This window comes from Dendrobates tinctorius, unplaced genomic scaffold, assembly GCF_039654945.1.
Source record: "Dendrobates tinctorius isolate UK_male_01 unplaced genomic scaffold, ASM3965494v1 ptg000086l, whole genome shotgun sequence".
Lineage (NCBI taxonomy): Eukaryota > Metazoa > Chordata > Amphibia > Anura > Dendrobatidae > Dendrobates > Dendrobates tinctorius.
In genome coordinates, this window is record NW_027361754.1 from 29,761,062 (window position 1) to 29,776,788 (window position 15,727).

General features: G+C 43.9%; 1 protein-coding gene and 1 long non-coding RNA gene across 2 annotated transcripts in view; one reads left to right on the forward strand and one right to left on the reverse strand.

Moving 5' to 3' along the window:
* LOC141097810 (uncharacterized) overlaps positions 1–15,727 on the forward strand; it is a 96,551-nt gene that overhangs the window by 67,101 nt on the left and 13,723 nt on the right. The window contains exon 2 of the long non-coding RNA XR_012234049.1: positions 9,854–9,983. This is a non-coding gene — a long non-coding RNA (uncharacterized lncRNA). The remainder of the gene's footprint in view (positions 1–9,853; positions 9,984–15,727) is intronic.
* SCN2B (sodium voltage-gated channel beta subunit 2) overlaps positions 1,540–15,727 on the reverse strand; it is a 28,013-nt gene continuing 13,825 nt past the window's right edge. Inside the window, exons 3-5 of the mRNA XM_073585256.1 lie at positions 10,200–10,410; positions 9,746–9,942; positions 1,540–3,767 (exon numbers count right to left, since the gene is read on the reverse strand). Coding sequence (XP_073441357.1) covers positions 3,744–3,767; positions 9,746–9,942; positions 10,200–10,410 — 432 coding nt within the window. The 3' untranslated portion in view covers positions 1,540–3,743. The remainder of the gene's footprint in view (positions 3,768–9,745; positions 9,943–10,199; positions 10,411–15,727) is intronic.

The following is a 15,727-nucleotide window of genomic DNA, read 5'->3' on the forward strand; positions in this document are numbered from 1 at the left end:
CATTCACATACATTCCAAAAATGGATCGTGACAGTACTACGCTCTTGTCTGGCTTTTGACCCTGGGCTCTCCTTGACCACATTTACTGTCTGTGCCCTGCACTCTGTGCCCTCAGTTTCCTTCCCTGTACTCACACGCAGTGACTCCGCCCCCTGGTCACGTGACTGCTTAGTGCCAGGTCCTGTGCTCACTGCTTAGTCTCAGGTCCTTGCGCACTGTGTGCCTTGTTCCTGCACTCCCTGCGCTCATTAATGTGCCCCTTGATAGCGCCCCAAGGCAGCGCCATTGACACCAGTGGTGTCATCACAGTTCTACAATGACCTTCTTGATTTTTGCAGTGATATCCTTCTCCCTCTAGGACCCAACATTTACCTCCTCGTTCTGCACCAAATTAACACACCCTTGCTGAAGGTTTAAATATCTTCAGTCTCTCCAGCAAGGTGCTGGTATTAGCTCAATTTCCCTCTGTCTGGTTGGAAGTACTAGCAGTCGGTTAGTGTCTTTTCAGAGGACTCTTGGAGGATTGCTGGCATGACATCTCGGAGGTCTTCTCAAGCTAAGTATATCCCCTCGTTTGACCACCCTTTTTATCTTTAGTTGTAGTGGGGGCTGACTAGCCCACCACGTCCCCTCCCTATCCAGGGCTTATCGCTAAGCTCAGGTAGGAATTAGGTTCCTGCTTGGCAATAGGTGCGGAACCTATTTAGGGATGTTTAGGGCAGACAGGGTGTTGTTCCCTAGTGTTTGAGCTTTCCTAGTGTTTGGGCTCTCCCACTCTCTCCTCTTTGTGTTGTGCACTTTGCTTCTCCCTCAACCAGCGTGACAGGGGCTATGAGTTTAGGGCAGGTAAGCAATTGGACAATGGTAGGATCAATACATGATGGAAATCAAACAGTTTGTCTGCTCCTTCATTCTCAGAGATTTCCCACCAGGTCAACAATGTTTGATTGGTGGGGGGTGCAATACTCGGCATCCCATCGATCAGTTGTTCCCGTTACGCACAGCTCCAGCACAGCTCCAATGACAGAATAGTGGAAGCTGCTCGTACTGCACATACACCCCCTATTGATGTGAATAGAAGGCAGGCAGATGTGCAGTACCCGGCCGCAGCCATTATTCAGTCGACAGTGCTGTGCTGTGTAGCTCTGTAACTGAGCAATTTTGGACACCGTCGACACATAGGAATAGCTGATCAGCGGGGATACCGAGTGTTGCACCAGCGCTGATCGGACATTGATGACCTGTCCTAAGGATAGGTCATCAATGTTAAAGTCCCGACCACCCCTTTTAATACTATTACAATTAAAACTGTTATAAATATATAAACAATATGCAATAGCAATAAATATATTCATAATTCTCTTATATGTGTACCAAGAGATCAGTCCCATACCCCCTTCAGCTCACAAACCTCGCTTTAACTGTTAGGCAACTGGCTGCATCAGTAGGCTTTCCCCTGCTCTGTTTGCAATAGGATACCATAGAATACCACAGGGCACTGAGACTTATGTACATAGAAAGACCACATAATAAGACAAATTAAGATTTCATCATTTTTATTATCCCTGAAATAATGAAGGACAAAGTGAATAAACAAGTACTGTATCAAACAGCACTGAGCTTGACCAACTGGAAATATTAAACTAACGCCTTAAATCAGTGTGCTGTATTTTAGCAGCCATCAACAAAACTTCCCTGTGGCTCTATTTTATGAATATGCAGTGCATGTTCACGTTTTTTCCCTAATATAGGCATGCAGGACCCATAAACACAGAAATGCATTAAGCAAGGGACCCTTCTGCTGTATATAAGGGCTTAAACTAAACTTGTCATTATGATTTTAATACTGAAACAAGCTGTATGGCTGTAGAGGTCCTGGTATAACAATGAAAACGATACCTGTCTTGTAGTGATCCGATGTGCCACAGCTGAGATATCAAGCTTTGAAGCTTCATGCAAATTAATGTGGAGGCGTGTCCGTGACCTCCACGTGAACAGAAACAGCCTCAGCATTCCAGCCACATTTGCATATTGTTTCAAAGCTTGATTTCTCAGCGCCGGTACATCCGATTTCTACAAAACAGGTATCATTTTTATCATTGTACTTGGGCCTATACAGCTGTACCACTCATTTTGTAAATAAAATTATGCTGGAGCGTTCCCTTTAAAATGAAAGTTTGTGTGTCATTACTAGTTTTGGCTTTTAAAAGTGTTATCCCAAGTGTAGGATGTTACCGAATAGTGTCTTTATGTGCTGGTCTTCTACATACAGTACAGACAGGACAGAAGCTATGACCCTATGTCCCATATTATGACATTGCTGAAAAGTGAAACTGACGGTCTGTTCTCATCCATGAATGAAATGGGGCTGTCACAGAAACTCTGTCTTTGTCTGTCTTAGTGTCACTAGTTAGCACTTGGGAAAGACATTTCTTCATGAGATTGGCACCACAACAGCTAAAAAATTAGAGTCAAGAAAGCATTGCTACAATAATAGGAATTAAAATACCTATATCAATGCAATTGGCAGTATATTGGCAGTGCTGAGTAGGTCATCCTGTTATATCGATACTATTGTATGTTCCCTTCTAAGTATAGAAAGAATAAAAAGCAATTGCTATAAGGATTTACAAAATATTTTGCAGGGATGCCCGATACATTTGGTTCTGATGAGATACTGGCAGTGTTTATCTGATTGGACCCATCATTTTCAGAGAAAAATGGAAAAATCAGTGACAGTCAGGAGCGAATAGACTTGGTGGCCCTGATCTACAGGATGCATTAGCCTGGACTGTTCTGTATTATTGGTATATGTATAGAATATCGCATCTTGTACCTTTGTGAAAGTAATGATGTCCTGACTTAGGTTTTCAGTTTTTCAAGTGCTTGTTTACCCAATGACCATCCTCTTTTCATATGCATACTCAGTTCAGACGATCATGCATATGCTCACATTGGGGAAAGTCTTGACAAAACCTAGCCCTACAAAATTGGCAGCTGTAGGCTAAACATTTGTTTGCCCAACCGCTATTTCACCCAACTACTGTATACACCTGCACTCTCAGTTCTGCAGAGCATGCATTATGACATATAGGAGTGTGCTTCAATCAGACATCTCTGGATGCAGCTTATCTCCACTAATAACAAACGGTGCAGGTGATGAAAATCAACATGCCTGATCCGTCATTCCCCTCAATATTATTATTTGTTGGAAGAGAGTCTAGTACACCCCATACATATTACTCATTGGTCGGTCCCACTGGGTTTGGCCAACTTTACTCTTAATAGTTGTTGGCACTGAAAAAACATATTGTGTGCTGAACTGGCAATTGGACATCAATGGATGAAGAAGCATGGATGCAGTGCCAAAAAAACATTCCTTCATTCTGCAAGTGATCCATACATAAAAGGACATTTTGGTTCGTCTACATTTACAAAACCAGTCCACAGGATCGCCCACCCTCGGTGCACCCACTGAACCTGGTGTGAGCACGCTCACAAACAGGAGAAGGCTTCAAGTGTCTCCAGACCAAAACTGCCCAGATGTCTCCTTCACTATATCAGGATCATACACAGGAGAAGGGTTCCTGCAGTCTGTTGGGATTATTAACAGTGGGTGTCACATAATCTTCATGCCCGGGAGCTGGTAATGCTCAAAATGAATAAAAGAGTATTATTAATGTATTCTAAGGACAGAGTTGTCTGCTTCTCCCTGGGAATCCGCTCGTAACTGTAGAGGCAGGTCATAGAACCTTAGGGATGTTCGCCTGCGGGAAAGAAGCATGGAGAAAACATTACAACCAAATTATGGATAGTCTGTAATACTATGGCTAAATCTAAAAACTTAGTTACCCTTGCATGACATCTGTACTATTACAACATTTCCACACCACTACCCAAAACCTTAGATACCTCAATTACAGCCATTTAATTATAGGATAACCAATGGTGGTTTATGAGTCTCACCAAGCAAGTCCTTATGTGGGCTATAGAGTTACTGGTATGTATGTAACTAGGAAATGTCCCAAGTTTATAGGAGTTTAATAATGAGGTCTTATACTTGGAATTGGTCATTAACATCAGATTAGTCATGGTTCAACTCTTGGCACTCAGTATTCATCACAGCTACTACAGAATGCAAAGAGCTGTGTCTTGTGCTGCTGCTCCTATTATAGGACTGAGCCATAGAGTGCTGCAGTATTCATCACAGCTACTACAGAATGCAAAGAGCTGTGTCTTGTGCTGCTGCTCCTAGAATAGGACTGAGCCATAGAGTGCTGCAGTATTCATCACAGCTACTACAGAATGCAAAGAGCTGTGTCTTGTGCTGCTGCTCCTATTATAGGACTGAGCCATAGAGTGCTGCAGTATTCATCACAGCTACTACAGAATGCACAGAGCTGTGTCTGGTGCTGCTACTCCTAGAATAGGACTGAGCCATAGAGTGCTGCAGTATTCATCACAGCTACTACAGAATGCACAGAGCTGTGTCTGGTGCTGCTTCTCCTAGAATAGGACTGAGCTGTAAAGCGATGCAATCTGTATCACAGCTACTACAGAATGCACAGAGCTGTGTCTGGTGCTGCTACTCCTAGAATAGGACTGAGCCATAGAGTGCTGCAGTATTCATCACACCTACTACAGAACGTACAGAGCTGTGTCTGGTGCTGCTACTCCTAGAATAGGATGTGTTGTAGAGTGCTGCAGTATTCATCACAGCTACTACAGAATGCACAGAGCTGTGTCTGGTGCTGCTACTCCTAGAATAGGACTGAGCCATAGAGTGCTGCAGTATTCATCACAGCTACTACAGAATGCACAGAGCTGTGTCTGGTGCTGCTACTCCTAGAATAGGACTGAGCTGTAAAGCGATGCAATATGTATCACAGCTACTACAGAATGCACAGAGCTGTGTCTGGTGCTGCTGCTCCTAGAATAGGACTGAGCCATAGAGTGCTGCAGTATTCATCACAGCTACTACAGAATGCACAGAGCTGTGTCTGGTGCTGCTACTCCTAGAATAGGACTGAGCCATAGAGTGCTGCAGTATTCATCACAGCTACTACAGAATGCAAAGAGCTGTGTCTTGTGCTGCTGTTCCTATTATAGGACTGAGCCATAGAGTGCTGCAGTATTCATCACAGCTACTACAGAATGCACAGAGCTGTGTCTGGTGCTGCTACTCCTAGAATAGGATGTGTTGTAGAGTGCTGCAGTATTCATCACAGCTACTACAGAATGCACAGAGCTGTGTCTGGTGCTGCTACTCCTAGAATAGGACTGAGCTGTAAAGCGATGCAATCTGTATCACAGCTACTACAGAATGCACAGAGCTGTGTCTGGTGCTGCTACTCCTAGAATAGGACTGAGCTGTAAAGCGATGCAATCTGTATCACAGCTACTACAGAATGCACAGAGCTGTGTCTGGTGCTGCTACTCCTAGAATAGGACTGAGCTGTAAAGCGATGCAATCTGTATCACAGCTACTACAGAATGCACAGAGCTGTGTCTGGTGCCGCTCGACCCTTATTCACATTCACGCCACTTGGCAAGTGAAAAGGTTTTAAATACTAGAGTAGGGACTGTCCCACAAGGGTTGCCGTGACGTGGCGGGATGGCTTGTACATTATTTTGATCAAAATTATGTTTACTAAATACCCTTATTATTATTATTACCTTTATGCATTATTTGCAGTATATTTTTTACTTTTAGTTCAGGATATTTGTGTTTTTTGCTTTTTGTTTTCTCTGGTTAATGGTCATGTCATGTGTTAATATGCACTTACATTGTGCATACACATTAACTTACTTTTCTCAGTTCAGATTTGTTTTTTATTCATTTCATTGTGCATTCAGTGCATATAGGGGTGTGACCGCCCTCTTTCTGAGCTGGGAAAGCCATCCAGTCTGGCCTAAGCTGTCGCAAGTGGTTCAGTCGCTCGACCCTTATTCACATTCACGCCACTTGGCAAGTGAAAAGGTTTTAAATACTAGAGTAGGGACTGTCCCACAAGGGTTGCCGTGACGTGGCGGGATGGCTTGTACATTATTTTGATCAAAATTATGTTTACTAAATACCCTTATTATTATTATTACCTTTATGCATTATTTGCAGTATATTTTTTACTTTTAGTTCAGGATATTTGTGTTTTTTGCTTTTTGTTTTCTCTGGTTAATGGTCATGTGTTAATATGCACTTACATTGTGCATACACATTAACTTACTTTTCTCAGTTCAGATTTGTTTTTTATTCATTTCATTGTGCATTCAGTGCATATAGGGGTGTGACCGCCCTCTTTCTGAGCTGGGAAAGCCATCCAGTCTGGCCTAAGCTGTCGCAAGTGGTTCAGCCGCTCGACCCTTATTCACATTCACGCCACTTGGCAAGTGAAAAGGTTTTAAATACTAGAGTAGGGACTGTCCCACAAGGGTTGCCGTGACGTGGCGGGATGGCTTGTACATTATTTTGATCAAAATTATGTTTACTAAATACCCTTATTATTATTATTACCTTTATGCATTATTTGCAGTATATTTTTTACTTTTAGTTCAGGATATTTGTGTTTTTTGCTTTTTGTTTTCTCTGGTTAATGGTCATGTGTTAATATGCACTTACATTGTGCATACACATTAACTTACTTTTCTCAGTTCAGATTTGTTTTTTATTCATTTCATTGTGCATTCAGTGCATATAGGGGTGTGACCGCCCTCTTTCTGAGCTGGGAAAGCCATCCAGTCTGGCCTAAGCTGTCGCAAGTGGTTCAGCCGCTCGACCCTTATTCACATTCACGCCACTTGGCAAGTGAAAAGGTTTTAAATACTAGAGTAGGGACTGTCCCACAAGGGTTGCCGTGACGTGTCGGGATGGCTTGTACATTATTTTGATCAAAATTATGTTTACTAAATACCCTTATTATTATTATTACCTTTATGCATTATTTGCAGTATATTTTTTACTTTTAGTTCAGGATATTTGTGTTTTTTGCTTTTTGTTTTCTCTACTCCTAGAATAGGACTGAGCCATAGAGTGCTGCAGTATTCATCACAGCTACTACAGAATGTACAGAGCTGTGTCTGGTGCTGCTGCTCCTAGAATAGGACTGAGCTGTAAAGCGATGCAATCTGTATCACAGCTACTACAGAATGCACAGAGCTGTGTCTGGTGCTGCTGCTCCTAGAATAGGACTGAGCCATAGAGTGCTGCAGTATTCATCACAGCTACTACAGAATGTACAGAGCTGTGTCTGGTGCTGCTGCTCCTAGAATAGGACTGAGCCATAGAGTGCTGCAGTATTCATCACACCTACTACAGAATGTACAGAGCTGTGTCTGGTGCTGCTGCTCCTAGAATAGGACTGAGCCATAGAGTGCTGCAGTATTCATCACACCTACTACAGAATGTACAGAGCTGTGTCTGGTGCTGCTGCTCCTAGAATAGGACTGAGCTGTAAAGCGATGCAATCTGTATCACAGCTACTACAGAGTCAGCTTTCTTCCTTCTGGATTCTAGCTGATTTGCATGACCTACGGATAGACAATCAACAACTGAGTCCAGGAAACCCTCTTTAAGGAACCCTTAGGATGTACATAATAACATTCTTATGTCTGGGATACATTGCTCATGATATGTTTATTCCCTGCCTGGCAGCAGAGTCCCTGGGAATATTATCCATATCTTGGCAACCATGCGGAGTGGTCCCATGGCAGCCGCCTTGGCAGCTATGACTATAATTGCTATGGCTATAGTGACAGCATTGTCGCCCTCTGTATGTCAGAACATTATCACCTGAACAAATTTACATATTTGTTTTTCTTCTGGAATATCTTTTCCTTCCATCTATCCAATAAATGGCATTTATATACTGTAGGTCTCTCAGACAGTCTTTTTTTTTTCCACTTGGTTCAGTGATGACATCCCTGTCTACTCTTGCAATGTCTGCAGCAAATAATTGACCTCGGTGGTCTCATGCTGTACAAAACTGATGCAAGTGATTGGCTGCAGCGGTGTAACATCTGCGGCACATCCACATGGTTCCCCTACACCCACCATGCAGGGACGCCGGCTTACTTACCACCCCAGCAGCAGCAGCTACCTATATTATTTGGACTGGATTTCAATTGTGAACTGCATGAAAGCATATTCATGGGAGCCAAAGTTCCTGTATGTGACACGCTTATCTGGATTGTGCGTTCATAGTCGGATTTGGCATCTTCTCTGGTTTAGTAAACTGGAAATCTACCGTAATTTTCTCTGGAGACACAGTGTAGTCTCAGAACGGAGCAACATGAACCAGAGCGGCACAGGATGTGATGGACACTTGGGTCCTGAGCTGAGGATGATTTCTACTTTTTTTGCAAAGGAACAGATATATTCCTTGTGTTCCATTGTTACTTATATTTGTGGATCTGGTATTTTCCCATTTTTTAGTTTTTTCTGTTCCGTCAGAAAAGAGTCAGAGAGCCTTCGCACGCTTTAGATCATGATCCAGTTGAGCTAAAAATCATCATCTAATGTTTTTTCAGCTGAAAAAAGATGTGCTCTGATTTTTCTACCTTTAGAGGGGGGTTCTCCAAGTTAAAAATAAAAATAAGAAATTGGCCAAATGGTACAAGTAGTATAAAATCACAAAATCACTCACCTGAAAAAGCATCTTCAGCTCTAGTTCTCCGCAGGTCTTACTCTACCCATATCACTGGTCTTAGCAGTCCTGTACCAACATGCTAGAATTACCACTAAAGCCAGTGATTGGTAGCAGTGGTCACTTGGGAAGCTAAAGACACCAGCCCTACATAAAGATAAGCCAAGCTTGTCTGGAAGCACTGGAGCTGACACCCTGGAGTAGCAGTGGATTTATCAAGCTATCAAAGTGTTGTGGGGTCCCCATACTATGTTGCTGGCTGTGGGGGCTCTTATACTAAGTGGAGGACTACGGGGCCATCATATTGTGTGTGGGGGCCCTCAAATTGCATGTTGGGGCTCTAAAGGACATCAAATTGTGTGTGAAACTTTGGGGGCCATCACACTGTGAATAGGGGATTGTGGGGCCTCCATTCTATATACAGTGCTGTGCAAATTAATTGGGACAAAGCATTTTTTTAAGTAAAATTGCAAGTTGGTTACCAGTCAGTGATTCAAGCCAGTTTTAACTGCTTTGAACAGGTGTGAGTGCCTGTTCAAAGCAGTTAAAACTGGTTTGAATCACTAACTGGTAACCAACTTACAATTTTACTTAAAAAAATGCTTTGTCCCAATTAATTTGCACAGCACTATATATATATATATATATATATATATATATATATATATATAGCTGTGGGGCCATCACACCATGTTGGGGGGGCACTTTTGGGGCATCTTGCTGTGGGAGGAATTATACTATGTTGGGCTTACTTTTCCGAGGCACTGTGGTGGTGTCATCATCATAATGTGCGTGATAGTGGACTGCGGGGGTTATTAACTTTAGTGATATGTAGCAATTAGGGCATTTTTAAGGCATTATACTCAATAAGGGGATTCAGAGGGCCCCTCTCCTTGATTTTAAAAGTTGACAATGTTTTGGGGAGGGGGTATGTAGAGGGTTAGAGGCCCAATTAGGACCTTTTCTACAGGACCCTGTGATTTCTATGTACGCCACTGTCCGAGGTCCATATTCCACCTGACTCTCCCCGTACTATAACTTATCGACTGTAGGAAAGCCCCTCCAACTTATTCACCCTCTCCCCCAGCTCCACATTGTTCACATACTTTCAGATCTTCTTCAGGGTTCCCCTCTCCATCAGTCTTTACTTCTTCCTCAGTTTTCTGATCCTCTGAGTTAAGGTTTTGCATTTTTTTTCTTCTGACACATTTCAGAATGACAAGACAAAGAATGACAACGGCCAAAAAACCACCAACCGATGCTCCAACCAAAACCGCAACGGTCGAGTCTCTTTCGGGTGGAACTAGGAGAAGAAGACACAATGATACAATAGTCACTGGACTGGTATGGTAGCACTGTATACAGGTCATGTATCAGTAGATTGCTTATATCTTGGCTAATATCTCAAGTGGTTTTGCAATTAAAGGGCGAAACATTGACATACAAAAAGGCGCCTCCAGTAGGTGGCAGTAGCCGGAGCTAATTTGCATGTTTTTCCTATGGTGCATTGCCATCGTAGACTGGCTAACTCAATACTTTATGTTGTTGCCCATTTTATACCTTCTGTAAGGACCTCTAGGCGAATTTTCCCAGTGCCCTTATGACGATCTGGTGGGTTCAACACATAACAATGGTATTCTCCCTCATCTTCCAGCTGAACGTCATGGATTGTAACAGCTAAATCATTTTTAATGGGGTTTCCTGTAAACTCCACACGGTTTTGAAAACGCTCAAGACGTTGGTGGATGATCTTCTTATCGTACTGGATAAACTGCAGGTTCAGAAACAGAGGATGGTTATGTTCTAGTGGAGCTTGGTAATAACATGAGGAAACGTTTTAACAGATATTGCACAACATATACTTATACTCTAGCAAAAAAATAAAGTCTATGGACACTAATGAAATGGAAAGCTTGAGTTTGACATGTTAGCAGGTAATTTTAGTTGTAAAATTGCTGTTTTACTCTACAGTCTTCATTCCTTCATTGATTTTTAGACCCTCTGATGTGCAGTTTGCAGCCTGATCCAGGTTTCAGGTTTTTCCTTTGTGGGAGTGTCTCTCTAAGTAATATAGACTGGATGTGAAGTTTCCGCAGTTTGCAGCCTGATCCAGGTTTCAGGTTTTTCCTTTGTGGGAGTGTCTCTCTAAGTAATATAGGCTGGATGTGAAGTTTCTGTGTGTCTCTCCCAGTAATATAGGTTGGATGTGAGCTCTGTGTCTCTCCCAGTAATATAGGCTGGATGTGAGCTGTGTCCCTCCCAGTAATATAGGCTGAATGTGAGGTCTGTGTGCCTCTCCTAGTAATATAGGCTGGATGTGAGCTCTGTGTGTCTCTCCCAGTAATATAGGCTGGATGTGAACGCTGTGTTTCTCCCAGTAATATAGACTGGATGTGAGCTATTTGTGTCTCTCCTAGTAATATAGGCTGGATGCAAGCTCTGTGTCTCTCAGTAATATAGGCTGGATGTGAGCTCTGTGTCTCTCTCAGTAATACAGGCTGAACATGAAGTCTCTGTGTGTCTTTCCTAATAATATATGCTGGGTGTGAAGTCTCTGTGTCTCTCCCAGTAATATAAGCTGGAATTGAGGTCTGTGTGTCTCTCAGTAATATAGGCTGAATGTGACATGTCTGTGTGTCTCTCCCTGTAATATAGGCTGAATGTGAAGTCTGTGTGTCTCTCGCAGTAATATAGGCAGGATGTGAAGTTTCTGTGTCTCTCTCAGTAATAAAGGTTGAATATGTAGTCTCTGTGTGTCTCTCCCAGTAATGTAGGCTTAATGTGAAATCTCTGTGTGACTCTCTCAATAATATAAGCTGAATATGCAGTCTCTGTGTGACTCTCTCAATAATATAAGCTGGATGTCAAGTCTTTCTGTGCCCTTCCCAGTAATGCAGTGCGGTGTGCAGCCTGATCCAGGTTTCAGGTTTTTCCTTTGTGGGAGTGTCTCTCTAAGTAATATAGGCTGGATATGAAGTTTCTTTGTGTCTCTCCCATTAATATAGGCAGGATGTGATGTACGTGTGTCTTTCCTAGTAATATAAGCTGAATGTGAGCTCTATGTGTCTCTCTCAATAATATAGTCTGGATGTGAGGCTCTGTCAATAATATAGGCTTGATGTGAAGTCTCTGTGTGACTCTCCCAGTGATATAGTCTTGATGTCAAGTCTATGTGTGTCTCTCCCATTATCATAGGTTGAATGTGAAGTCTCTATGTGACTCTTCCAGTAATATAGGCTGAAGGTGATCTCTGTGTGTCTCTCCCTGTAATATAGGCTGGATGCGAGGTCTGTGTGTCTCTTCCAGTAATGTTGGCTGGATTGGAAGTCTGTGTGTGTGTCTCTCCCAGTAATATAAGATAGATGTGAGCTGTGTGTCTCTCCCAGTAATATAGGCTGGATTGGAAGTCTCTGTGTGTCTCTCCCAGTAATATAGGGTGGATGTGAGCTCTGTGTGTCTCTCCTAGTAATGTAGGCTGCATGTGAGCTGTGTGTCTCTCCCAGTAATATAGGCTGGATGTGAGCTTGATGTGTCTCTCCCAGTAGTATAGGCTGGATGTGACCTTTGTGTTTCTCTCTCAGTAATATAGGCTGGATACGAGCTCTGTGTGTCTCTCTCAGTGATATAGGCTGGATGTGAGCTCTTTCTGCATCCATGGTTCTAATATTTACAGTAGCTAATATATCAGCACAGCTTCTATCTTGCAATTAGTTCCTCATCGTGTGTTTTCTTTATTTTTTACAGCCAGTTGTCTCTGCAGAGAAAGCCATCAGAACCAGGAGTAGAATTTGTAACATTTTGTAAAGCACTCGGGTAGATAAAGGACTTACAGACATTTTGAAAGTTGTGTAAATTTGCATTGTGAGACAGTGACAGCTAGGGGGCGCTGTAGGTGTGCCTCAGGATACGCATGGAGGCATAATGATGATAGTGAGACAGTGATCAGCGTCATTGTGAATGGCCGGTATCTGTCACAGAGGAGATCCTCTGCGCTGTAAGCCAGTAATGTTGCTCTGGGACCTGTAGTCCTGCAAGCTTTATTTTTGTTGGTTTACTTATAAGGAGGGCTTACAGGGTTAGTTGGAGAGCTGGGCGGGACTGACTAACCACACATACACCGCCACTTATGGGGGTGGATACAGCTACATAGTATGACCATGGTGGGGTCACATGGTTCAGAGTGTATGGACCTAAATGGTCAGAGTGTAAGGTTCTGGATGTCCTGTGTTGGAAGATCTGGGAGTAGGAACCGATTCCTGAGAGCACATGGTGAGGCCATGGACCTGAAGGCCTGTGTGTTGGAAGGTCCAAGGAGTGGACTTCCTGAAGAGCACATGGAGAGGCCGTATGTGCAGAGTCCGTGACGGCACTGCGTCGGGGAGCTACCGTTCTTCTAGCGTTCTGGACTGTCGGGACTGCCTTGGTCACAAGGACAGTGATCCCAGTAAAACAGCTTCCCCAGGAGAGAGGACTGATAGGAGTCAGTGTGTGGAGCAGGAGCACCAGCAAGGTAACTCCAGCAAGTGGGTTATAACGGCAGAGAAGTATCTGCTATTGGAACGGACGGTTGGTGTTATTATGTTCCGTTGATGTAGATAATGAACTGTTCGGTGTGCGGTTGCCCACGGTAACTTGAGAGAAGTCCGTCGTGTTTAGTGACTGCGAGTTAAAGCTGTATACTATAAAGTGCTATGGACTATGTGTTAGGTCTGTGATGTGGAATATGGCCTACGGTGCGGTTTATGATGTCTGAATAAACCGGGTACACTGTGTGAGAAAACCGGTCCTGTGTGCTTTAATCCCGTTGCCAAGCAAGTGTCCCCCAACACATGCAGTAAGCGCTGTCTTACAGTCTTTAGGAAGCAAACGCCAGCAAGGCATTATTTGTACACTGTATGGGACTATAAGTTATCTGTATGGCATGGTGTAGCCGTGGCGCCCCTGAGGCTTCAGTCGCCACAGAGGTACTGCACCTTCTCCTAAGGTGTAGTGCCCCACCATCCAAGTAGGCTGGGAACTCCTTTCCGCATTCCGACACCTGCAACCCTCACACAGGATAGTTCAGCAGGGACCCATCCATGCTTTATGCTGGAAAGGTCATAGGGTGCCTTTTGTGGTCCCTGGCTTCGTAACACGAGAGGTGCTGGGGAGGCGGTTGGAGTTAGATATAAAAGAGAGGGAAGGTGTAGGATTTCAGGTTAGTCTGGGGTGAGTCCGAGAGAAGGAGGTCAGTCAGACGAGGGTCTGAGAGAGGGAGAGAGCAGGCTGACAGCAGGTCAGCCTGAGAGGAGCTCAAGGCGGAGGAAGGCAGTCAGTCAGGAGAGGCTGAGGACTGGTCTTAGTGGAACGAGCTCCCTAGGGAAGGAAGAGAAGGAAAAAGAGACGTACACTGGAGACTACAGATTCCATAAGAGAGAACAGATCAGAACGAAGGAGAATAGAAGGACGGTGGGAAGCTGGTTGAAGAAAGATAGAGAACCCTTCCAGTCCAGAGAGCGCAAAGGCCGGGGCCCGGTCCCCGAGGTTGATTGGATCTTTATATCCGGCAACAGACACCGGTGGAGTAGTGAGCCGCTAACTCCTTGCTCCCATCATAGACTTGGGATACAACAGCAACTGAATAGAGAGCCGGGACGCAGTGAGGAGTCCCCGAAGCAGGCTACAGCTATCTGTCATACAAGTAAAGATTAGGAACACCTAGAGAGAGGCATTCCAGGGTAACTAAGTACTGGAGTGCTTCGCACCTAGAGGCGCATTGGAGGAGTCGTTCAGTAAGGTACATGTTGACGGAGTGTGGAAGGGAGAATCCTATCCTGCTTGGAGGTTGACTGGAGCCCTGACCTGGAGAACACGGTACACAGGCAGGCAGTTGAGTGAACTGCAAACAGTGAGTAAAGCTTTGGAACCGCATGCTCTGGTGTCCTCCAGTTATTCCAGCACCACTACACCTGGGTACCAGCCTCCATACAATTCTGTGCCTCTCCTCACCCATTGCACCTACACTGCCCTGGGACTACAGCTCCACCTGTGGGGAGCTATACCATCTCTGCTGCACCACACCATCAGTCCCAGCGGATCTGCATGCAGCGTTGGCTCAACATCTTACTTGCCAAACACCACGGGTGGCGTCACAAACTATTCTAATAAACTTTAACACCATCAACATCACCGCCATTGATATTGGGTGCCCAGGGCCACGGACTGGGTCACCGCTGCTGTGACACATTCCCACCTTGACACCGGCCCGGTACCGAGTACCCCGCTGCCCTGGGCGTGCGAGGGCGACCCATAGCCGCTGTATATTATTTTATACAGAAGGCGCTGTAGGATACTGTGTTTTTTTGTAATGTATAGTGGTGCAGTTATTTTTCATATTTGCAGCCCCATTTCAGGGTTTTGCATAAATGTAAAAAAGCAAATGGATTTGGTCTTTAAATCAGCTTAGAAGATAGTTCAGGAAAAGAGGACTAAGACTTATAGACCCTGTCTTCAAAACAAGCTCACTGATGGATTCGCTGTTAGCTCATTCTGTAGGCTGTTATGTACTGTGATACACAGAGGTTGTAGAAGTCAAACGCTGCAAAATATTTTACGGAACGAACCTGGCAATAAATTTTAGCCGAATTTACATGTATCTAAGTAAAATAAAAAGTGCCCAGGAAGGTGTCCATATTCTTTAAATGCTGGACATTATACAGTGGGTACGGAAAGTATTCAGACCCCTTTCAATTTTTCACTCTTAGTTTCATTGCAGCCATTTGGTAAATGCAAAAAAGTTCATTATTTTCTCATTAATGTACACTCTGCACCCCATCTTGACTGAAAAAAAACAGAAATGTAGAAATTTTTACGAATTTATGAAAAAGAAAAACTGAAATATCACATGGTCATAAGTATTCAGACCCTTTGCTCAGTATTGAGTAGAAGCACCCTTTTGAGCTAGTACAGCCATGAGTCTTCTTGGGAATGATGCAACAAGTTTTTCACACCTGGATTTGGGGATCCTCTGCCATTCTTCCTTGCAGATCCTCTCCAGTTCCATAAGGTTGGATGGTGTATGTTGGTGGACAGCCATTTTCAGGTCTTCC